At 46.2% G+C, this 25,057-nt stretch overlaps 1 protein-coding gene across 1 annotated transcript; it reads left to right on the top strand.

Annotated features, from left to right (window-relative positions):
• The first annotated feature begins 280 nt into the window (after positions 1-280).
• LOC145356406 (E3 ubiquitin/ISG15 ligase TRIM25-like) lies at positions 281-25,057 on the top strand. The gene is made up of 7 exons (XM_080209114.1): positions 281-884; positions 6,517-6,612; positions 8,728-8,961; positions 15,116-15,287; positions 16,715-16,804; positions 20,031-20,091; positions 23,759-25,057. The coding sequence occupies exons 1-7, from the start codon at positions 303-305 to the stop codon at positions 23,778-23,780; spliced, it is 1,257 nt and encodes a 418-aa protein (XP_080065240.1). The 5' UTR covers positions 281-302; the 3' UTR covers positions 23,781-25,057.

The raw sequence follows: 25,057 nt of genomic DNA, 5'->3' as shown, positions 1-25,057 counted from the left end.
CAGGATCTGACCAGAGGTCAGTGTCCAGGTTCTCAGTGAAGAGGTGACACTTCAGTGCCTTCTGGAAGTGCGCCAAAGACATTTTTTCTTGTCGGGGTCTGGCATTTCGAGGGGCTGGCGCTGGAAATTCAATCAGACCCGGGGGGGGATTTTTGTTTCCGCACTCGCCCTCCCCAGCTGAAGCAATGTGGGGGAAAAAGGGTCGAGGAACCGAGCAAATGAAGGGGGCCGGGGAAAGGAGGCGGGCGGGGGAGGATATGGAATCAGGGAGGGAGGAGGACAGGGAGCCAGCCCCGCCGACGATGGAGGTTTCCCGGGACAAGCTGCTGTGTGCCATCTGCCTGGAGGTGTTGAAGAGCCCGGCCACCCTGCCGTGTGGGCACAGCTTCTGCCTGGAGTGCATCGGCCGGCTGTGGGAGCAGCCGTTCAGCGGCGGGGCCTACAGCTGCCCGCAGTGCCGGGAGAGCTTCAGCCCCAGGCCCCGGCTGCAGCGCAACACGGTGCTGTGCGGCCTACTGGAGGCCGAGGCCGACGAGGAGCCCGGGCCGCCCGGCCTGCCCGCGCCCGGCGACGTGGCCTGCGACTTCTGCCGCGGCGGCAGCGGCGGCGGGCGGCGGCGGCGGGCGGCCCGCTCCTGCCTGCTGTGCCTGGCCTCGTACTGCGAGGAGCACCTGGGCCCGCACCGGCACAGCCCGGCCTTCCAGGACCACCCCCTCACCGCGCAGCCCGTCCCCGACATCCAGGAGCGCAAGTGCAAGGTGCACCGGAAGCACCTGGAGCTCTTCTGCCGCAGCGACAAGACCTTCATCTGCTGCGTGGGGGTGACGGCGGAGCACCGTGAGCACCAGGTGGTCTCGCTGGAGGAGGAGGCACACACCAGGAAGGTACAGGCCCGGAAACCGGCACTGTCATAGAGGCCCGCAGTGCGGAAAGAGGCCGTTCAGCCCGTCCAGTCTGTACTGACCACAATCCCATCCAGCCCATCACCCCATGCATTTTACCCTAGCTTGTCTCCCTGACACTAAAGGACAATTTAGCGTGGCCAATCCACCTAACCCGCACATCTTTATTTCCACCTCATAGAACTCCTATAACACAGAAGGAGGCCATTCAGCCCATCCACCCAGCACCTATCCCCATAACCCCATGCATTTTATCCTAGCTAGTCCCCTGGCACTAAAGGACAATTTAGCATGGCCAATCCACCTAACCCGCACATCTTTATTTCCACCTCATAGAACTCCTATAGCACAGAAGGAGGCCATTCAGCCCATCCACCCAGCACCTATCCCCATAACCCCATGCATTTTACCCTTGCTTGTCCCCCTGACGCTAAAGGACAATTTAGCATGGCCAATCCACCTAACCCGCACATCTTTATTTCCACCTTATAGAACTCCTATAGCACAGAAGGAGGCCATTCAGCCCATCCAGTCTGCACTGACCACAATCCCATCCAGCCCATCACCCCATGCATTTACCCTAGCTTGTCTCCCTGACACTAAAGGACAATTTTGCATGCCCAGTCCACCTCACCTGCACATCTTTATTTCCACCTCATAGAACTCCTATAGCACAGAAGGAGGCCATTCAGCCCATCCACCCAGCACCTATCCCCATAACCTCATGCATTTACCCTAGCTTGTCTCCCTGACACTAAAGGACAATTTTGCATGCCCAGTCCACCTAACCTGCACATCTTTATTCCCACCTCATAGAATTCGTATAACACAGGAGGCCATTCAGCCCATCCAGTCTGTACTGACAACAATCTCAACCAGCCCATAACCCCATGCATTTTACCTTAGCTAGTCTCCCTGGCACCAAGGGGCAGTTTAGCACAGCCAATCTGCCTGACCCGCACATCTTTATTTCCACCTCATAGAATTCCTATGGCACAGAAGGAGGCCATTCAGCCCACCCAGCCAGCACCTATCCCCATAACCCCATGCATTTTACGCTAGTTAGTCCCCCGACACTAAGGGGCAATTTAGCATGGCCAATCCACCGAATCTGCACATCTTTATTTCTACCTCATAGAACTCCTATAACACAGAAGGATGCCATTCAGCCCATCCAGTCTGTACAGACCACAATCCCAACCAGCCCCTGTCCCCATAACACCATGCATTTTACCCTAGCTTGTCTCCCTGTCACTGAAGGACAATTTTGCATGCCCAGTCCACCTAACCTGCGCATCTTTATTTCCACCTAATAGAACTCCTATAACTCAGAAGGAGGCCATTCAGCCCATCCACCCAGCACCTATCCCCATAACCCCATGCATTTACCCTAGCTTGTCTCCCTGACACTAAAGGACAATTTAGCACAGCCAATCTGCCTGACCTGCACATCTTTGTTTGCACCTCATAGAATTCCTATGGCACAGAAGGAGGCCATTCAGCCCATCCACCCAGCACCTATCCCCATAACCCCATGCATTTACCCTAGCTAGTCCCCCTGGCACTAAAGGGCAATTTAGCATGGCCAATCCACCTAACCCGCACATCTTTACTTCCACCTCATAGAATTCCTGTAACACAGAAGGAGGCCATTCAGCCCATCCAGTCTGTACTGACCACAATCCCATGCAGCCCCTATACCAGTAACCCATGCATTTACCTTAGCTAGTCTGCCGACACTAAGGGGCAATTTAGCATGGCCAATTCACCCAACCCAGACATCTTTATTTGCACCTCATAGAATTTCTATGGCACAGAAGGAGGCCATTCAGCCCACCCACCCAGCACCTATCCCCATAACCCCATGCATTTTACCCTAGCTAGTCTCTCTGGCACTATGGGACAATTTCACATGGCCAACCTGCACATCTTTATTCCCACCTCATAGAATTCCTATGGCACAGAAGGAGGCCATTCAGCCCATCAAGCCTGCACTGACAACAATCCCACCCCAGTCCCTATCCCCATAACCCCATGCATTTTACCCTAGCTTGTCCCCCTGACACTAATTCCAACTCAGAATTCCTATGGCACAGAAGGAGGCCATTTGGCCTGTCAAGCCTACACTGACAACAGTCTCGCCTTAGTGCTATCCTCATAACCCCATGCATTTACCCTAGCTTGTCCCCCTCTGGCACTAAGGGGCAATTGCACATGGCCAGTCCATTTAACCCGCACATCTTTATTTCCACCTCATAGAGATCCTATGGTACAGAAGGCACACAGTATGGCACACAGTACTGTGTGCAGTTTTGGTTGCTGCACTTGCACAAGGATATTTTGGCCTTGGAGGGAGTGCAGAGGAGGTTCACTAGGCAGATACTGGAGATGAGGGGGTTGGACTATGAAGAGAGACTAAATAGACTGGGTCTGTACTCGTTGGAGTTTAGAAGGATGAGGGGGGATCTTATAGAGACGTATAAGATAATGAAAGGGATGGGTAGGGTAGAGGTAGAGAGATTCTTCCCGCTCAGAAAGGATAGCAGGACTAGAGGGCACAGCCTCAAGATAAGGGGGGGGCAATTTAGAACGGAGGAGGAACTTCTTCACTCAAAGGGTGGTGAATCTCTGGAATCCTCTGCCCGTTGAAGTGGTGGAGGCTACCTCGCTAAATATATTTACGTCACGGGTAGATAGGTTTTTGACAGACAAGGGAATTAAGGGTTATGGGGAGAAAGTGGGAAAGTGGAACTGATCCACTTCAGATCAGCCATGATCTTATTGAATGGCGGGGCAGGCTCGAAGGCCTACTCCTGCTCCTACTTCTTATGTTCTTAAGTTCAGCCCATTGAGTCTGTACCGAACATAATCTCATCCAGGTCCTATTCTCGTAACGCTGCTCATTTGCCCTCTAATTCTCCTGTCAGTTTAGCATGGCCAATCCACCTAACCTGCATATCTTTGGACTGTGGGAGGAAACCCACGCACACACGGGGAGAACATGCAGACTCCACACAGGCAGTCACCCAAGCTGGGAATCGAACCCGGGTCCCTGGCACTGTGAGGCAGCAGTGCTAACCACTGTTCCATCCACATTTTCCACATTTTCAGGGTAACACACTGATAGTATCACATTCAGAACACAGGCAGCAATATTACTGGATTAATAACCCAAAAAGAGCCAGGTCTAATTTTCCAGAGAATGCGATTCAAATCGTATCATGGTGGCCTGGGGAATTAACTTCAACTTTTGAAATGAAGTTGGATTAATTTGCTAATCTCATTAATAGCAATCATGAAAGTTTCATTGATTGTTGTAAAAATCCATCTGGTTCACTAATGTCCTTTAGGGAAGGAAATCTGCCGTCCTTACCTGGTCTGGCCTACATGTGACTCCAGATCCACAGCAATGTGGTTGCTTCTTAACTACCTTCTGAAATGGCTGAGCGAGGCACTCAGTGTATCAAACTGCTACAGGAAAGTCAATAATAAAACCAAATGGAGTAGTGGGCATCAATCTAGGCACTGTAAACAACACGGACAACCGTATGAATATATGATTTTGGAGTAGGAATAGGCTACCTGGACCATTGAGGCTGTTTCACCTTTCCAGAGAGATTGGGACTGATCTGATTGTGGCCTCAACTCCAAATTCTGCCTAACGCTGATAATAATCCTGGAATCCTGCAATGCAGAAAGAGGCCATTCAGCCCATCGAGTATGCACCCACCACACCACAATCCCACCCAGGCCCTAGCCCTATAACTCCACACATTTACCCGGCTAATCTGAATGATACTTAAGTCAATTTAGCATAGCCAATCCACCTAACCCGCACATCTTTGGACTGTGGGAGGAAACCCACACAGACACGGAGAGAATGTGCAAACTCCGCACAGACTCTGACCCAAGCTGCGAATCGAACCCGGGTCCCTAGTGCTGTGAGGCAGCAGTGCTAATCATTGTGCCACCCCTTTTGACTTTTGATTCCCTTGTTTGTCAAGAATCCATCTGTCTCTGCCTAAAAATATTCACTGACCCTACCTCTACTGCATTCTGGGGAAGAGAATTTCAAACATTCACCACCCTCAGAAAAAAGATTCCTTATCACACCCTGCTCAATTGATCCTGAAGGGTCCTGCTCACCAACATCTGGGAGGTTGTGCTGAGTTTAATACAGCTGTCCCACAGACTAGTCCAGCCTGACATAGTCACAGAATCATACCATATAATGTTCCACACACCACCATCACCATTCCTGGGTATGTCCTATCTGCTGGCATCTCCACATTATGTCCTATCCCACCAACAGGACAGACTGAGCAGAGGTGATGATGGCACAGTTGTCGTGGAAATCTTGGACATAAGGCCTAGGAGTAGGAACAGGCCATTTGGCCATTCAATAAGATCATGGCTGATCTTATCCTGGACTCAGCTCCACTTATCCGCCTACTCACCATAAACCTTAATTTCTTTACTGTTCAAAAATCTTTGCCTTAAAAATATTCAATGAGGTAGCCTCAACTGCTTAACTGGGCAGGGAATTCCACAGATTCACAACCCTTTGGGTGAAGGAGTTCCTTCTCAACTCAGTCCTAAATCTGCTTCCCATTATTTTGAGGCTATGCCCCCTCGTTCTAGTTTCACCCACCAGTGGAAACAACTTCCCTGCTTCTATCTTATCTATTCCCTTCATAATCTTATATGTTTCTATAAGATCTCCCCTCATTTTTTAAAATTTCAATGTATATAATGCCAGTCGACTCAGACTCGCCTCATAAGCCAACTCTCTCAACTCCGGAATCAACCTAGTGAATATCATCTACACCCCCTCCAAAGCCAGTATATCCTTTCTCAAGTAAGGAGACCAAAACTGTACACAGTACTCCAGGTGTGGCCTCACCAGCACCTTATACAGCTGCAGCATAACCTCACTGTTTTTAAACTCCATCCCTCTGGCAATGAAGGACAAAATTCCATCTGCCTTCTTAATTATCTGCTGTACCTGCAAACCAACTTTTTGTGATTCAGGCAAAAGGACACCCAGGTCCCTCTGCACAGCAGCATGCTGCAGTTTTTTACCATTTAAATAATAGTCCATTTTGTTATTAGTCCTACCAAAATGGATGAACTCACATTTACCGACATTGTACTCCATCTGCCAGATCCTCGCACGCTCACTTACACTATGCATATCCCTTTGCAGACTTTCAGCATCCTCTGCACACTTTGCTGTACTGCTCATGTTAGTGTCATCTGCAAATTTTGACACACTACACTTGGTCCCCAACTCCAAATCATCTATTTAAATTGTAAACAATTGCAGTCCCAACACTGATCTCTGAGGCACATCACTAGTCACTGATCGCCAACCAGAAAAAACCCATTTAACCCCATTCTTTGCTTTCTGTTAGTTAACCAATCCTCTAATCTAATGATTGAGCCATAACGATCTAATAGCGAGCCATTTGATCGAAAATGTTAACTCTGGTGTATTCCTGCAGTGTGGTGACTGTTAATGAAATATCATTCAGTTCCGCCCCTCTGCTCTGACAATGAATGAAACTTCCCTTTACATGCTGCTCCTGATGATATTTGCTCTCTCCTTTACCAGAAAGAACTTTACCAAACTGACCTCGAGATGGAGAAGCAGCTGCAGGCGACGCTGCTGGAGATTGGAACTGTTCAGGACAACATTGACTCAATCACGGTGAGATAGTTGGCAACCCCAAAGAGAATAAAGAACAAAGAAAAGTCCAGCACAGGAACAGCCCCTCCAAACCTGTGCCGATCATGATGGCCTAACTGAACCAAAACAAAACCTTCTGCCCTTACCCAGACGGTATCCCTCTATTCCCTCCCTATTCAAGTACCCATCCAGTGCCTCTTAAATGTTGCTGATGTGCCTGCTTCCACCATCACCTCTGGCAGTGCTTTCCAGGCACCCATCACTCTCTGTGTGAAAAAGTTGCCCTGCACATCTCCTTTAAACTTTCCCTCTCTCACCTTGAACCTGTGCCCCCTTATAATTGACACTTCCACCTGGGAAAAAGCCTCTGACTATCCACCCTTTCTCTGCCTCTAGTGATATTGTAGCCCTCTATCTGGTCTCCCCTCAGCCTTTGTCTTTCCTGTGAAAATAATCCTAGTTTATTCAACCTTGCCTCATAGCCAACACTCTGGAGACCAGGCAACATCCTGGTGAACCTTCTTTGTCCTCTCTCCAAAGCTTTCATATCCTTCTGGTAGTGTGGTGACCAGAATTGCACGCAATTCTCCAAATGCAGCCTAACCAAGATTTTATATAGCTGCAACATGATTTTCCAACTCCTGTACTCAGTGCCCCAGCAGATGGAGGCAAGCATTCCAGATGCTTTCTTAATCATCTTGGCCACCTGTGTTGCCACTTTTAGGGAACTGCAGGTCTGCACACCCAGATCCCTCCATGTATTAAGTTAGGTGGAGCCTAAAGCGGCAGGGGGAACACTGCACACTCTGCAACCAGGATCAGCCAGTCTTTAGGGGTGGGGGTGGGTGAGTAATTGGACAGGAGTCAGCTGTGGAGCCCCTGGTAGTGAGTGGGGGTTGTGGGGGGGGGCATGGCACAGCCCTGCTTGGTCAGGGGTGGTGGGGAGGAGCATGGTGGAAGGTGCCTGACAGATCTCTGTTTTTAAACAGAGAGATCTGAGCATGCACAATGGCGCCTTCAGCTATCACCCACTGGTTTTCAGAGAGCTTAGACCCCACCTCTCCCCGCTTCATTTTTTTCTTCAAAGTGAGGTAGGCTTCGATTTTTAACTCGCTCAAAAAAAGAGTGATTCTCTCTCGCTTTCATACTCATTTGGCACTCAGAATTTTTTTGGTAAGTTAGCTTTCTACATGGCTAAAGTGAGTAATTATCCTGCTCTTCCAGCATCTGAGCTGCATTCCCACCAGACTGTAGAAAATACTGAATTTTAAAACATCCATAGCACAGTGTCACATTATCACATTATGCTCCACTTGAAACTCCTTCTATCTTTCCTCATTTAAATCCATCGTCATATCATTCTATTCTCTCCTTCAATTGACCAGTTTCCTCTTAAATGCATCTGTGCCATTTATTTCAGCCACTCCCTGTGGCAGTGAGCTCCTCATTCTTGTTACCCTTTGGATAACAAAGTTTCTGCTGAGTTGCCTATTGGATTTTTTGGTGGTTATCTTCTTGGTTCTAGCTCTGCTACCCCCACAAGAGGAAACATTCTCTCCCTATCCACTCTGTCAAAATCTTTCATCATTATTAAGATCTCAAAATGGTCACCCTCAGCCTTTTTTCTCTCAGTTTGGGCTTTGGTAGATGATGGTTCCAGGAATGAGCGCTGGGTGACACAGGGAGTTCAGACTATATTCAGTTTTTAAGTTTATTTATTAGTGTCACAGGTAGGCTCACATTAACACTGCAGTGAAGTTACTGTGTAAATCCCTTAGTCGCCACACTCCAGTGCCTGTTTGGGTACACTGAGGGGGAATTTAGCAAGGCCAATTCCCCTAACCAGCACATCATTTGGACTGTGGGAGGAAACCAGAGCACCCGGAGGAAACCCATGTAGACATGGGGAGAACATGCAGACTCTGCACTGACAATGACCCGAGCTGGGGATCAAACCCTGGGTCCCTAGCACTGTGAGACAGCAGTGCTAAACACTGTGCCACCATACTGGCCACACAGCGAGTGGGAACTAAGCGGAACTGGGTGTTGGGAGCATGTATTGGGTGGCACGAGGAGTGGGTGTGGGTGGCACTGGACAGGGCTGGAGGTTTAAAGCTCTTTCTGATCTCACCTCAGAGAACCACACAACAAACGGAACTGGATATCACCAACAAGTTTTCCGCAATGATTGATGCCATCAATGAGGCCCTGAAAGTGGTGATTGGGTTGATCAGGAGAGAACAGCAGGCAGCACTGAACCAGGCCAACAGGATCAGGTCACTGCTGGAGCAGAAATGCACTGAGCTCAAAGAGAAGAAACTGCAGCTGGAGATCCTGACCAATAAGACTGACCTCTTCAAATTTGTACAGGTAAAAATCATCATTTACCATGAGGTACAACACCGCCGTTACACGTTTAGCTCATTAGCAGGAGATTCCAGCATATTTCCAAAGTGTTTATATCTGCAATATATAATACAGTAATTCTTATATATTAGATTATCTAAGACACTGGATGGAGTTCAAAAATGAGGTGGATATTGAGTTGCAAGAGCCTGGAATTCACTGCAGGTTGCACCAGGGTGGGTTAGTGTCTCAGATAGAGCTAGTGAACCGTGAGTTAGAATAGGTCAGCTTAAGATGGTCTCAAGAGCAGCCTCTATATAGTTCACTAATTGCTGCTGTTGCCAATAATAGTAAGAAGTCTCACAACAGCATGTTAAAGTCCAACAGGTTTATTTGAAAGTAAACCCACAAGCTTTCGGAACGCTGTTCCTTTGTCAGGTGAGTGAAAAGTTCTGATCAGAGAAGGGCATATAAAGGGTGTGGGTTTACTAACGAATAAACTTGTTCGACTTTAACCTGGTGTTGTGAGGCTCCTTACTGTGTTTACCCCAGTCCAACGCTGGCATCTCCACATCATGGTTGCCAATAATACCAGTCACTAGCCAACACTCATTATTGGTTGTGTATATTGTCTTAATTGATCTGAGGTGTAGTTGACTCTTAAACACCCCCCTCAAGGGCAATTAGAGAAGGGCAATAAATGCTGGCCCAGCCAGCAATGCCCACATCCCGTGAAAGAATTTAAAAAGTGAAAGATCTGGTCATCTTAATCATTGACAAAATCTGACATTAGCTAAAGATCAGAACCATATCTCAGAGGTGGGATGGCTGGCCTGAGGTTGGGAAAACAAGAAGAATGGGTTTAGAACATAGAACACTACAGCACAAACAGGCTCTTCGGCCCATAAGTTGTGCTGATCTTATCCCTACCTACTAAGCCTACCTATAACCCTCAATCCCATTAAATCCCATGTACTCATCCAGAAGTCTCTTAAAAGACCCCGAGTTCGCCTCCACCACCACCGACAGCAGCCGATTCCACTCACCCACCACCCCCTGAGTGAAAACTTACCCCTGACATCTCCATCTGAGGGGGTTTCTCTCAGGTCCTGCCTTATTATCTTAGAAACCATAGAACAATAGAAAGGTACAGCACAGAAGGAGACCATTCAGTCCACCTAGTTCATGCCAGCCCGTGGAAACCCAGGTGCCCTTTCTAATCCCACCTTCCTGCATGGCCCATAGCCCTGTAGCTTACAGCATCTAAGGTGCAGATCCAGATACTTTTTAAAAGAGTTTAGGGTTTCTGCCTCCAGGCAGTGAATTCCAGATACCCACCACCTTCTGCATGAAAAGTTCTTCCTCATGCATCCTCTATACCTACTGCCACTTATCTTGAATCTATGTCCTCTGGTTCTAGAATTCTCCAGCAAGGGAAACAATTGCATCCTGTTCACTCTTATGTTTTCCGCTCATAATTTTGTGCACCTCTATCAAGATACCCCACAGCCATCTTTGTTCCAAGGAAAATAATCCCAGACTATCCAATCTCTCCTCATAGCTACACTTTTCTGGCCCTGGCAACATTATTGTAAACTTTCTTTGCCCTCTCTCCAGAGCAACTATGTCCTTCCTGCGATATGGTGACCAGAACTGCACACAATACTCCAGCTCTGCAGTCACCACTGTCGCGTGGCACAGTGGTTAGCACTGCTCCTCACAGTGCCAGGGACCTGGGTTCGATTCCCACCTTGGGTCACTGTCTGTGTGGAGTCTGCATGTTCTTCCCGTGTCTGTGTGGGTTTCCTCCGGGTGCTCCAGTTTCCTCCCACAATTCGAAATACGTGCAGGTCAGGTGCGTTGGCCGCGCTAAATTCTCCCTCAATGTACCCAAACAAGTGCTGGAATGTGGCGACTAGGGGATTTTCACAGTAACTTAATTGCAGTGTCACAGTAAGCCTACTTGTGACGCTAATAAATCAACTTTAAACCAGTGTTTCATACAATTCCAACATTATACCCTTATTTTTAAATTCTATTCCTCTACAGTGAAGGAGAGCATTCCACATGCTTTCTTTATAAACTTGTCTACTTGAATTGCTGCCTTTAGAGACCCATGTACTTGTACGCCAAGATCTCTCACTTCAATTACCCTCTCTAGTATCTTCTCATTTATTATGTATTCACTAGAAATGTTTGATCTCCCTAAATGCATGACCTCATACTTCTCTGTGTTAAAATCCATCTGCCACTTTACCGCCCACTCCACCAACCTATTGATATCATTTTGTGGATTATCCGCTACATTATCTACTACTCGGCCAACCTTTGTGTCTTCTGCAAATTTTCCAGTCGTGCCCCTCCACATTTATGTTCAAATTGTTAATATATAACACAAACAGCAAGGGTCCCAACACTGAGTCCTGTGGAACACCACTTGAAATAACTTTCCATTTGCAAAGGCATCCATCAACCATTACTATTTGTTTCCTGTTACAAAGCCAACTTTTTATCCTTTAGCCCATTGGCTTTTACTTTTTTGACCATGTAGAATCTTGTCAAACCCCTTGCTAAAATCCATGCACACAACATCTACTGCACTACCCTCATTAACCCTTCTTGTCACTTCCTCAAAGTATTCAATCGAATTTGTGAGGCAAGACCTTCCTTTAACAAATCCATGTTGATCATCCCTGACCAGTCCATGCCTTTCTAAGTGACAGTTACTCCTATCTCCCAGGATTGATTCTACTAATTTGTCCACTACCTATGTAAGATTAATGGCCTGTCATTGTTTAGCATTTCCTTTGATACCTTTTTAAATTACATTTGCATTTTTCCAGTCCTCTGGTACCTCCCCTACATCTAGTAAGGATTGGAAAATCATTCTCAGAGCATCTGCTATCTCCTCTCTGATCTCCATCAGGAGCCTTGGAAACAATCCATCTGGCCCTGACAACTTACCCACTTCCAAGGATTCTGATCTTTTGAGAAGGAAGCCTTGAAAGCTGATCAGTCTGTCTTTGCCTGTCTTTGTTTCATGGCCACACATAGCCAGGGCGAGATGCTGGCTGTTGGACAAGTGGTCTTGGATTGCAGGGGCAGTCAGGAAGCAGAAAGGAGGGAGTGATCAAAAAGTGATCAGGGCCTGAAGAAGAGTGGAGGCCAGATGGAAGATCAGAGAGGTCAGGAAGGTGGAGATCGGAGGGTCAGTAAGGCACTGATTGAAAGGGTTGAAGTTTAGGCAGAGATTGAAAGTGTCAATGTTTGGGGAATGTGTGGGGGGTGGAGGGGGACAGTGGTGAAGATTGGAAAGATTGACGTGAGCCATGATTATCCATGGGTAAACTGAATCCAGAAAACAAGTAGATCAGCACACACATCCTTGATCCAGCTATCACCACCTCCCTTTAGCTGCTGGCTTTCCAAACATCTACATTTGATTTGTCTAACTGGTTGAGTTGATACAGTGCTTACCAAGTGGCAGAGTGGAACACTGCTCCCACAGTTCAAAGATGTGCAGGTTAGGGAGTTAGGTTGATTGGTTGTGCTAAATTAACCCTCGTGTCAAGGGGATTAACAGAGTAAATATGTGGGATTACAGGAATAGGGCCTGGATGGGATTGTGGTCGGTGCAGACTCGATGAGCCTCCTTCTGCACTATAGGGATTCTATGATTCTATGAAAATGGTTTTAAACCATTAACCAGAGTAACATTTGAAACATGTAAGGGGATAAAATTATATCTGATCTGCAGACTGTAGTAAAACATACAGTTAAGAAAAGAACAATCAGGAGTTAAGGACTAGTACAAAGGCTTCCTCCAGATTTGAGGCTATGCTGGATTTTCTATTAAAGACACTAAATTATTCAGCACAATTTTAGGACTCCCTGTAGCCAAGATCAAATTTAGAATGGTGATTAATTTCAAAATGTACAGCCTCATGTTAATATTAATATGATCAGCCACCTCCTGCCAACAGATTAATTGTTCACCCTTGGTACAGCTTCTGTTAAAAGCACAAGTAAGGGTGACTAGGTGCAGCCTCCGGCATTGTGATGGTGACCACAGCTTGCCAATATTATCAGGTGTCGGCAATGTGACTGCACCGAGATCAAACATTGAGTTGGTATGACGCTGAGGTCTCAGTTCCAGTATCATGTACCCCCTAACCATTGGTGGCACGGCGGCAGAGTGGTTAGCACTGCTGCCTCACAGCGCCAGGGATCCGGGTTCGATTCCCGGATTGGGTGACTGTCAGGGTGGAATTTGCACATTCTCCTCGACTTTCCTCTGGGTGCTCCGGTTTCCTCCCACACTCCAAAGATGTGCGGGTTAGGTTGACTGGCCATGCTAAATTGACCCTAGTCCCATCCTGCGATTATCAGGATAAACGTGTGAGGTTAAGGGAATAGAGCCTGAGTGGGATTGTGGTTGGTGCAGACTGGATGGACTGAATGACCTCCTTTTGCACTGTAGAGATGCTATGATTCTACGATAACATCCCCAGAAGCAGAGTAAAGCCCTCTACACCACACTTCAAGGATATGCCTTCATTCCAGACTCAAGAAGGCAATCCAGACTGTAGTCTGTGCGATCTCACTGAAACACTCAAAGTTGGGAAGCAGCTTCACAGGGTAGACACAGAGATTATTTCCCCTGGCTGAGGAATCTACAACAAGATGGCACAACTCTAGGGCTGATTATTTGGGGCTGAGATGGTGAGGAGTTTCATCATTCAGAGGGTTGTGACTAAAAGAACAAAGAACGGTACGGCACAGGAAACAGGCCCTTCGGCCCTCCAAGCCTGCGCCGCTCATTGGTCCAACTAGACCATTCATTTGTATCCCTCCTTTCCCAGTCTGTTCATGTGGCTATCCAGATAAGTCTTAAACGATCCCAGCGTGTCCGCCTCCACCACCCTGCTTGGCAGCGCATTCCAGAATCTTTGGACTACTCTACCCAGAGGGTTGGGGATGTGCTATTGTTGAACATATTCAATGCTGAGAGAGACACACTTATGGCCTCTCAGTGAATCATGGGAAATGGAAGCGGCCGCGATTGTATTAAATAGCGGAGCAGGCTCGAGGGGCTGAATGGATTATCCCTAGTCCTATTTCTTACAAACACTTCCTCCAACCTTGAGTTGCCCCCGGGATCAGAACCTAGCTTTTGTGCCGGTTAATAGCGGTTTTGTGGTGTCGGGACCAGGACCTACTGAGGACTTGGTTGAGACTGTCCATTTATTTATTCCTCCTTTCGTGGGCTGTGGGTGTCACTTGCAAGGCCACCATTTATTGTGAGTCCCTTAGAGGTAACAGAGACAGTAGTGGAGAGAGGATCTGACCCCAGCTCGAATCCGCTCACTCATTCATCCAATAAACAGTGTTGATTCAGTGTCCGCTGTGACTCCATTGGTATCACTCTCACCTCGGAGTCAGAAGGTTGTGGGTTCAGGTTTCCAGTCCTGACACTCCAGTGTGGTATGGGAGGTGCTGCCCTTTGGGTGAAACGTTAAACTAAGGCCCCATCTATTGGCTTAGTTGAATGTTAAATATTCCATGGCACTGTTTTGAGGAAGAGAAGGAGAGATCCCCCTGGTGTCTGGGTCGGTATTTATCCCTCAAATCAACATTGCAGAAATGGATTATTTGGTCATTATCACACTGCTGTTTGTGGGAGTTTGTTGTATATAAGTTGGCTGCCACAATTCCTGCATTACAACTGTGGTTACATCTCCACAGGACTTTATAAATCATAGAATCCTACACTGCTTCTGCATCATCCATTTGGCCCATTGAGTCTGCACCGACCACAATCCCACCCAGGCCCCATCCCCATAACCCCATGCATTTACTCTAACTAGTCCCCTTGATACTAAAGGGTAATTTAGCATGGCCAATCAACCTAACCCCCACACCTTTCGCGGTGTGGGAGGAAACTGGAGCACCCAGAAGAAACCCACGCAGGCATGGGGAGAATGTGCAGATTCCACATAGACTGTGACCCAAGGCTGGAATTGAGCCCGTGTCCCTGGTGCTGTGAGGCAGCAGTGCTAACCACTGTGCTACTGTTCTGCCCTAGCCTTCACTGGCTGTAGAGCATTTTGGAATGTTCTGAGAAAGGCGCTATATAAATGCAAGTTCTTCATTCTTTACAATTCTGATTTCTTCTCAGGAGTCCCTTAGTTTCAGCTCCTCCTCTCAGATCTCTGATGTCCCGAAGTTAAAGTCTGATCTACATTCCAAGCTGGCTAGTGCCAGTGAAGCTGCTACCGAACTTACTGTCCAGGTGAAGGACTGCCTGCGCCGAGCCATGAAACGCAAACTGAAGAGCACAGAGTCAAGAGGTCAGTGCACTGCAGAGCAGGACGGGCTGAGAAGGGCCGAATGGCCACCTCTCCTGGTTTACCGAGACACTGATGCAGGCTTTGCATCCCGCAGGTCAGACGATTGGCACAAGAGAAGGAATAATGGGAAATTATGGTCTGATGCATCCAGCCTGTCATGTGTCTATCATGTTCAGGAGGGGCCTAAGGCCTGCTTGATGTTTCCTTATTCAAATTTGGCCATCCAGAACACATTCACATCTGGCTAGCTGCATTCAGAAAGTTCTCAACACATGATCTAACCAGCTGCCTTAAGGGCTGTTGCAGCCACCACCAAAAAAACATGTACCTGAAACACCAGACTGTCCATAGCCAGCCACTGTTCACACTTAATCCCAGTGCCCGCCTTTCCCAAACACCCCCACCCTCTCTCTCCCAGACACATGCCTCCTGTGGCTACTGATGCTGATATAGCAACTCAAAATGTTAAAGGTGATTGTTTATCCTGGCAAACCCCGTCTGTGGAATCTTCTACCTCCACTTGAGCTGGCAGGCCTTGTTTTAAGAAGTCTGTCCAACAGAGGTGCATCCCCTCAGTCCTGCAGTGCCAGTCTAGTTAATGTGTTCAGATTTCTGGAGTGAGACTTGAACCCATGACCCAAAGACAGGAGAGAAAGCTGCTTGTGCGTTACTGTGATACTGTAAAGAATTGATTAAGGATCCACTACATACAAATCATATCCACACTCTTATGGTTCAGGTTAGAATGCTATAATGTATAACTCTATATGAATCATAAGTTTTGAATCTTAAATTTGGCTTGGGTAAGCATGATATGTTCCAAATCAGATGTGATTTAAAAGGCCCACTAGGGAGCTTTTATCAAACAAAGTTTACTTAAGAATATAGTTAACATCTTTAGTAAGAAACTTAGTAACAACTTTTATCAATTACAAACAAGAAAGAAAACAACCACTATAATGCATAACTCTTAATGAATATCTCTAATGTGTTCCACTTAAAATCAAAACCCATAGCTAAAGCTCACATTAAACTGGAATATAGTTCCCTGGGTTAAATGCTGATTTCAAATGATCTTGAAAATTCAGAGCAGCTTGTCTTCAGCTCTCCAAAGCATCATAATACAGATTCTTTACTGCAGGATGGGCAATAAGCTATGCTTTCAGCTAACGAGTAAAACTTTCAAAATACAGACAGAGAGAGACTTCTTTCAACTATGCTTCCAACATTGCAGCCAAAACGAAACTGCAAACAACCCTTGTCACCTGAGCTGCAGACAGTTCTTTTTTCTCCTTCCAACAATGATATCAGCTAAAGCTGTGAGCTGAGATACACTGACTGTGAGAGCTGCAGAGATCATGATTCAAAAAAAATCTCTTAAAGGGACACTAACATAACAACTTTTCCATATCTGTTGTTGTATTCAGGGAATGAGAAAGTTGCTCGATTATCAGACATGTCTCCACACACTTCTGTGCTTCCCCAAGAACCCAAGATTCGCAACGAGGTTTCGCAGTGTGAGTAGCTTTTATAAGTATTGCTGAACTGACCACAAATAACAACTGAGGTAAATAACCACAGGATATGTTTTAGAACATAGAACAGTACAGCACAGTATAGGCCCTTCGGCCCTCAATGTTGTGCCGAGCTATGTCCAATCCCAAGATTGTTTTGGTTGGTTATGGCTGAGAGATGGTTATTTATCAGGACCCCAGATCAGAATTTCCCTCTCTCCTTCCAATGACGGCAAAGGATTTTTTTACACTCACCTGAAAGGGCAAAGGTTTAACTTTTCATCTATAAGACAGCACCATTTACAGTGTGGGTGGCACAGTGTCACAGTAGTTAGCACTGCAGCCTCACAGCGCCAGGGACCTTGGTTCAATTCTGGCCTTGGGTCACTGGGTGGAGTTTGCATGTTCTCCCCATGTCTGTGGGTTTCCTCCCACAGTCCAGAGACTGTGCAAATGAGGCTGATTGGCCATGCTAAATTGCCCCTTAGTGTCAGGGGGATTAGCAGGTTAAATATGTGGGGTTACGGGGATAGCGCCTGGGTGGGATTGTGGTCAGTGCAGACTCAATGGGCCGAATGGCTTCCTTCTGCATTGTAGGGATTCTATGAGTGCAGCACTCCCTCAGTGCTGAGAGTATTAACTGAGATTTTGGGCAGGATTTTACAGCCTCTCTCGAGCGAGACTGGAAAATCCCGCCTGAGGTCAAAGGATATTTCCATTGTCCGCCCTTGGCCCACTCCGATTCTGTGGCGGATGGAGTTGTAGAATTCCGGCATTTGTGTTCAAGTCATTTTTCTGGGTCTCAAACTCACAATCTTCTGACCCAGAGGGAAGAATATTTCCACTGAGCTACGTGTAGGTGCCACTAATTTAGAATAATATTGGAGTTCATAGCATGTGCTGCATAAAAACTGCACAATATTATGCAATAAAAAACAAATTTAATTTACTCCCAATCCTTTCAACCCTCTGTGCTTAACCTACTCTACTGTTATAAAGCAGTGTATCCTCTGACACATAGAACATAGAACATAGAACATTACAGCGCAGAACAGGCCCTTCGGCCCACGATGTTGCGCCGACCAGCTTTTAAAAAAAAACAACAACACTAACCCACTAATCTAAACCAATCCCATTTCGTCCATAAACCTATCCACAGATCTCTTAAACGCCCCCAAACTAGGCGCATTTACAACTGCAGCTGGCAGGGCATTCCAGTCCCTCACCACCCTCTGGGTAAAGAACCTACCCCTGACATCAGTCCTATAACTACCCCCCCTTAATTTAAAGTCGTGCTCCCTCGTGCTAGCTTTCTCCATCCTAGGAAAAAGGCTATCACTATCTACCCTGTCTAAACCTCTAATCATCTTATATGTTTCAATAAGGTCCCCTCTTAGCCGCCTTCTTTCCAGCGAAAACAACCCCAAATCTCTCAGTCTCTCCTCATAGGATCTCCCCTCCATACCAGGCAACATCCTGGTAAACCTCCTCTGCACCCTCTCCAAAGCCTCTACATCCTTCCTGTAATGTGGGGACCAGAACTGCACACAATACTCCAAGTGCGGCCGCACCAGAGTTGTGTACAGTTGCATCATGACGCTGCGACTCCTAAATTCAATCCCCCTACCAATAAACGCCAAGACACCGTATGCCTTCTTAACAACCCTATCTACTTGATTCCCAACTTTCAGGGATCTATGTACACATACACCTAGATCCCTCTGCTCCTCCACACTATTCAAAGTCCTCCCGTTAGCCCTATGCTCAACACATCTGTTATTCCTACCGAAATGAATTACCTCACACTTCTCCACATTAAACTCCATCCGCCACCTCGCGGCCCAGCTCTGCAACCTTTCTAAGTCACCCTGCAAACTATGACACCCTCACAATCTACCACACCTCCGACTTTGGTGTCATCAGCAAACTTACTAATCCACCCAACTATAACACATCTCCCAGTGGCAGGCGATGGCCTAGTGGTATTATCGCTAGACTGTTAATCCAGAACCTCAGCTAATGTTCTAGGAACCCAGGTTCGAATCCAGCTACGCCAGGTGGTGGAATTTGAATTCAATAAAAAATATCTGGAATTAAGAATCTACTGATGACCATGAAACCATTGTCGATTGTTAGAAAAACCCATCTGTTTCGATAATGTCATTTAGGGAAGGAAATCTGCCGTCCTTTCCTGGTCTGGCCTACATGTGACTCCAGAGCCACAGCAATGTGGTTGACTGTCAGCTGCCCTCAAGGCAATAAATGCTGGCCAGCCAGCGACACCTATGTCCCACGAATGAATCAAAGATTTGAGTGGATGCCTAAGATTCCCATCCACTCCTGCCAGAACCACACTGGAAGCAGGTGGAAAGAGATTTAATTAGCGTGGGATAGCAGGACCATGAGCATCTTATCAGCATTCACGTACGCTTGACAGATAGAACTTTCTGTTCCCTGTTGTCCTTTGGAAGGGAATATGGGGGATTGCCAAAATGATCTCTTCTCCCAATCCCAGACTTCTCTGCAGCCGGTATGAAAGGCTTTTAAGCAAAATATTGCCAAACTTTGAGGGTCCTTCTGGAGTCCTTGACCAATACCCACCCCTTCGCTGGGTCCTGATGGAAATAGGGAATAGCAACTCCCGTGCACAGAGACCCCACTGTGGGCTCCTTGCTGCTGCCATTTCTCTGTTGGGTAGTTCCACGCCTTTATTTGTACAGTGTGAATATAAGCCTGTTTGTGACACTAATAGTTAAATTAAAAACTTTACACAGTGACTGAAAACTGTTTTGGAAACTGGTGTCATTCCATGGATTCCTACTAGTTTCGCTAGTTACAGGAAGAGGAATCCCTTTCTCTACAGAATCTCAGGGTGCCTGGATGCACTTGCTGCTGTCAGACTAACTCCCTGTGGTTTAGTCATAGGTGTGACCTACAGGTACTGCTTTTTATCTTTTTTTACTCCGTTCTTAAAATTACAGTGCTGATATTCAGAGAGAACCGGGCATACCCCAATCCATCTCCTCGCTTGCTCCAAAAACCAAATTCAAATTCAATCCAATTTGTGATCCCCACAAGAGACAAACAGGATGATCCAAGCTGACAAGATAAGGGCATTGCACCCCATTTTGGGCTTCTTCTGATGATTAGCCTAAAGGTTGAGTGACTAAGGCTGGCTTTACTGACATTTACACTGCCATTAAACTTACCTTCGTCTTCCCACACTTAGCTGGCACTACTCTTCCTTCACGGAGCATCTCCCAGGTCTCTTCTTCGGGGAGACATTGCAGGTCAGTTTACATTTCATATTTATAATTTCCATTATACCTTTAGGTAAACTTTTGTTTCATTCTAAAATGCAATTTAATGATTCTCTTTTTTATTAACAAATGTTTGATTTGATTTATTATTGTCACATGTATTAGTATACAGTGAAAAGTATTGTTTCTTGCACACTATACAGACAAAACATACTGTTCATAGAGAAGGAAAGAGAGTGCAGAATGTAGTGTTACAGTCATAGCTAGGCTGTAAAGAAAGATCAGCTTAATGCGAGGCAGGTCTATTCAAAAGCTTGACAGCAGCAGGGAAGAAGTTGTTCTTGAGTCAGTTGGTACATGTCCTCAGACTTTTGTATCTTTTTCCCGACAGAGGAAGGCAGAAGAGAGAATGTCCGGGGTGCGTGAGGTTCTTGATTATGCTGGCTGCTTTGCCAAGGCAGCTGGAAGTGTAGACAGAGTCCAGTGGATGGGAGGCTGGTTTGTGTAATGCATTGAGCTTCATTCACGACCCTTTGGAGTTTCTTGTGGTCTTGGGCAGAGCAGGAGCCCATACCAAGCTGTGACACAACCAGAAGGAATGCTTTCAAATGGTGCATCTGTAAAAGTTGATGAGAGTCATAGCTGACATGCCAAATTTCCTTAGTCTTCTGAGAAAGTAGAGGTGTTGGTGGGCTTTCTTAACTATAGCATTTCTTAACATTAACTCATTCACAAATTTGAGTGAAGGAATTAATTACCAAGTAGGCCATTGAACTCATTCAAGAGATTTCTCAGTAACTGAGATTCTTCACATTGAACACAAGGCTTTTAAACAAAATGAAAACATCAAAATGTGATCTGGTTCACAATGACATTACTAAACTTGTGAAAGTTCTCGGGGTCCTTGTGCATGAGTCGCAAAAACCCAGCTTGCAGGTGCAGCAGGTGGTCAGGAAGGCGAATGGGATGCTGGCCTTTATAGCGAGGGGGATTGAATATAAAAGCAGGGAGGTCTTGCTGCAGCTGTATAGGGCATTGGTGAGGCCGCAGCTGGAGTACTGTGTGCAGTTTTGGGCGCCGTACCTGCGCAAAGATATTTTGGCCTTGGAGGGAGTGCAGAGGAGGTTTACTAGGCTGATACCGGAGTTGAGGGGGTTGAGCTATGAGGAGAGGCTGAATAAACTGGGCTTGTACTCGTTAGAGTTTAGAAGAATGAGGGGAGATCTCATTGAGACGTATAAGATGATGAATGGGATGGATAGGATAGAGGTGGAGAGACTCTTCCCGCTCAAAAAAGACAGTAGGACTAGGGGGCACAGCCTCAAGATAAAAGGGGGGCGGTTTAGAACGGAGTTGAGGAGGAACTTCTTCACTCAAAGGGTGGTGAATCTCTGGAATTCTCTGCCCGTTGAAGTGGTGGAGGCTGCCTCGCTAAATATTTTTAAGACGCGGGTTGATGGGTTTTTGATAAGAGAGGGGATTAAGGGTTATGGGGAGAAAGTGGGAAAGTGGAACTGAGCGGCGACAGATCAGCCATGATCTTATTGAATGGCGGGGCAGGCTCGAAGGGCGAGATGGCCTACTCCTGCTCCTATTTCTTATGTTCTTACGTTCTTATGAAAGCTGCTTTTGATTGCCTCAAGGCCTCAGATTCTTTGTGGAGTCTGGGCCTAAAGTTGATGAATGACAGGATAGTACAGACAGGGAACAGTAAACAAGATTTTCTGAAGGCAGAGGATATGACTGAGGTACAATTGAAGTATTTTGCATCTGGCTATATGTGAGAGTGTGCTGCCAATGATGCAGTGAAGGTGGAGGCAGCAGACAGGATACAAATAGATAATGTGAAGACACTTAGAGGTTTGGCAGCACACATGGAAGAAAAGTCACCCAGTCTGGATGTGATCCACCCTAGGTTGCTGAGGGAAGTAAAGATGGAACTTTTGGAAGCATTAATCATAAAATTCCATTCTCCTTAGGTATAGGTGTGAGACTTCAGAAGGTTGGAGGGTTACAATTTTCATAGAGTCATAAATTCATAGAATTCTACAGGGCAGAAGGAGGTCATTTGGCCCTACAAGACTGCACTGACCACAATCCTACCCACAGTGAGTCTCTGTCCCTCTGGCCCGGACTGAACCCCACCTCTGTCTCTGTTTCTGGAGCCCACCGCCACTAGTATTCCTGTGGTTTCGGTCACAAATAATTACTCTTCCTCTTCAGCAAGTGACTCTTCTCTCAAGTGACAGATGTCATCCAGCTAACCTCCATGGATTTATCATCAGATCTCTCCAGATGTTTTGTTATACTGTGAGCCAACTGCTCTCACCAGAACTCTGCTTTTCACACGAGGGTTTCCAAATTCTACTCTTGAAAAACATGCTTGGAATCTTCTCTCAAACAATGCTTTCTCTCAGATGCCTTCACCAAGGATCCACTTCCCCCTTTGTTTAATATGAAGATAAACTGACATTTTAATTCTTTCTTAGCACACAAGTACAGAAACCCAAACGTTAAATTATGCCTTATTTCTAACAAATAAATATTATTGTTTAAACTGTCTCTATTTTCTAATATCATTCAAGCAGCCAGCTAAAGCATGATGGGCCAAATGGTCTTTTTGGGTCTTGGAGGTTTCAGTTATTCTGTTCTATAACCTGAGTCCTTTGTAGTGAAATGAATTGAATTTTTAAAGGCTTCTCAGATAAGTATAATGATTGGTATTGGCTGTTAGAAAAAGTAACTCTTTTAATTAGTGACAGCTATATCCGTGTTTGTGAGTATGACAGATGGATTTCCATACTTTTCAATCTTTCACACTATTTGCTGACTCAATTGCTATATGATCCGCAAATACAATATTAATGTGAACTACAGTTCAAAAATAGATGGTTGTTTCTAACCCCACCTTGAGCTCGCTGTTGCAATGACTGGAACAGAATGGTAGCATCATTAATACATAGTTGCTGTCTCACTAACACAGATTGTCTGCTCATTACCACATTGCTGTTTGTGGTACATTGTAATTAATTGGCTGTCCTGGTTCCTATATTACACCCAATGACTTCATTTCAAAACTAGTGGCTTTAAAGCACTCTGGGACATCCTGAGGCAACCATTTTTCCATTGGACATGCCATAATTGCCCCTTAGTGTACTAGGATGCTTAGGTTAGAGGGATTAGTAGGTAAAATATGTAGGGATATGGGGGTAGGGCCTGGGTGTGATTGTGGTCAGTGCAGAATCGATGGGCCAAAGGGCCTCTTTCTGCACTGTAGGGTTCTGTGATTATAAAGCAACAGCTTGCTCATAGTTAGATATGAGTAGTTAGTTGAAGGATAACTTTCACCAGAACTTGGGGAGAATATGCCAATACTCTCCAGTGAATAACTGCTTGTGATCATTGATATCCACCCCAAATGGCAGGCATGGCCTCTATTAAACAACTGATGGCACCTCCAACAGTGCAGCACTCCATTAGTGTGAGCCTCGAGTTTCTGCTTATATATCTGGATTAGCATTTGAACTAGAACATTCTGACTCAAAGTGGCAAGTGTACCACAGCTTATACCTGAACAGAACGTTAATTTGCCATTGCTTTTATGTTAATTATTGTGTCAGTGCCGTTTCTGTGAATTTATTACAAGAAAATAGATGCATCACACTGAACAAAATTCTGTCATCTTTCTGACTTTCAGATGCCATGAAGCTGGCTTTTGATCCAAATTGACCGCTCATCCAGTTGAGGTCACTGAGTAGAAGACAACTAACCAAAGCCATGCCACAATCCAGAGCAGCTGGAGAGATTTCACAATTGTTTGCCAGTCCTATGTTTGGACAGCTCAGAGCGGAGAATTGTTTCTGCAAGCTTCACCTTTTCAAAAGCCTGGGAGGCATCTGTGCCAATCAGGTAGTTACAACAGGGTGATCCAGAAAGACAATGAATGCACAAGTTACCTGGGAAGGAATAGTCTGGCTGGGAGTTAGTGTGTCTGAGAGTTTGAAAATCACACACCAGCCCCACACCCCATCCGGCTGCCCCCCCACCCCATCCAGCTGCCCCCCCACCCTATCCGATTGTCCCAATCTCCTGTTTGTCTGCCCCAATGACCCTGTGAATGGATTACATTGTATGCCTTACTGTGTTCACCTGGCACAATGAAGTAAAGTTACCTGGCTGATTTGGGAATTACTGAGGTACATCTTGCCAGTTTACAGAATGGTATGCATGATGAATCTGCTACACAGCTTCAAAGAGCCAGTGTATGGTGTATTTTACATTGGGACAGGCACATTGCTTTGTAATGGAAAGCCCAAGTAACAAAGGGCAGGCTGGATTTTCATAAAGCTACATTTATTTCTTAGCTGTGTTCTATATGCATGTGTTCCGAAGGCAGCTGGCTCCAATGGTTATTATTCTTGTGTGTGTCTGGACAGCAAGCACCGTTCAGCTATTCCACTATAGGTGACACTGCAATTATGTCTGAGAACAGCTCTTCACCCCAACACTGACTTGGCAGATGTATCTGGGCAACTGTGAGAAGCAGGTGCCTAATCTGACCCTCGGGCCTTGATCCAGACTAGCAGTACCACAGTACCTCACACTATGGGTCTCACACTAACACCGGCTAAGCTCAATGTTGGCTGTATTAGTGTGAGAGTGTTAAGAGAGCATGCCAGTGTTAGTGGCTGTGAATGGTTTGAGTTAGATGTTTTGCAGCAAGTGACTCACCTCTTGAATGCCATGAATATTTTCCCCATCGACAAAGCACAAATCAGGTATGTGATGAGATACTCTCCACTTGGCTGGATCAGTGCACTCAAATTTGAAACCACCCTAAACACAACAACCCACTTGATTGGCACCAAGTTCGCCATTCACCTGCTCCACGGCAAGACCAGCAATATGTATTACCTTCAGCACTCTCTAAACCTTGACTGCTACCACAGAGAAGATGCATGGGGCATGGGAACACCATCACCTGCACGTTCCTCTC

This window comes from Carcharhinus amblyrhynchos, chromosome 21 (assembly GCF_965287045.1).
Source record: "Carcharhinus amblyrhynchos chromosome 21, sCarAmb.v2.hapA, whole genome shotgun sequence".
In the NCBI taxonomy this organism is placed as follows: Eukaryota; Metazoa; Chordata; class Chondrichthyes; order Carcharhiniformes; family Carcharhinidae; genus Carcharhinus; species Carcharhinus amblyrhynchos.
The sequence above is the reverse complement of the archived record's forward strand: the minus strand, read 5'-3'. Positions and strand labels throughout refer to the sequence as shown.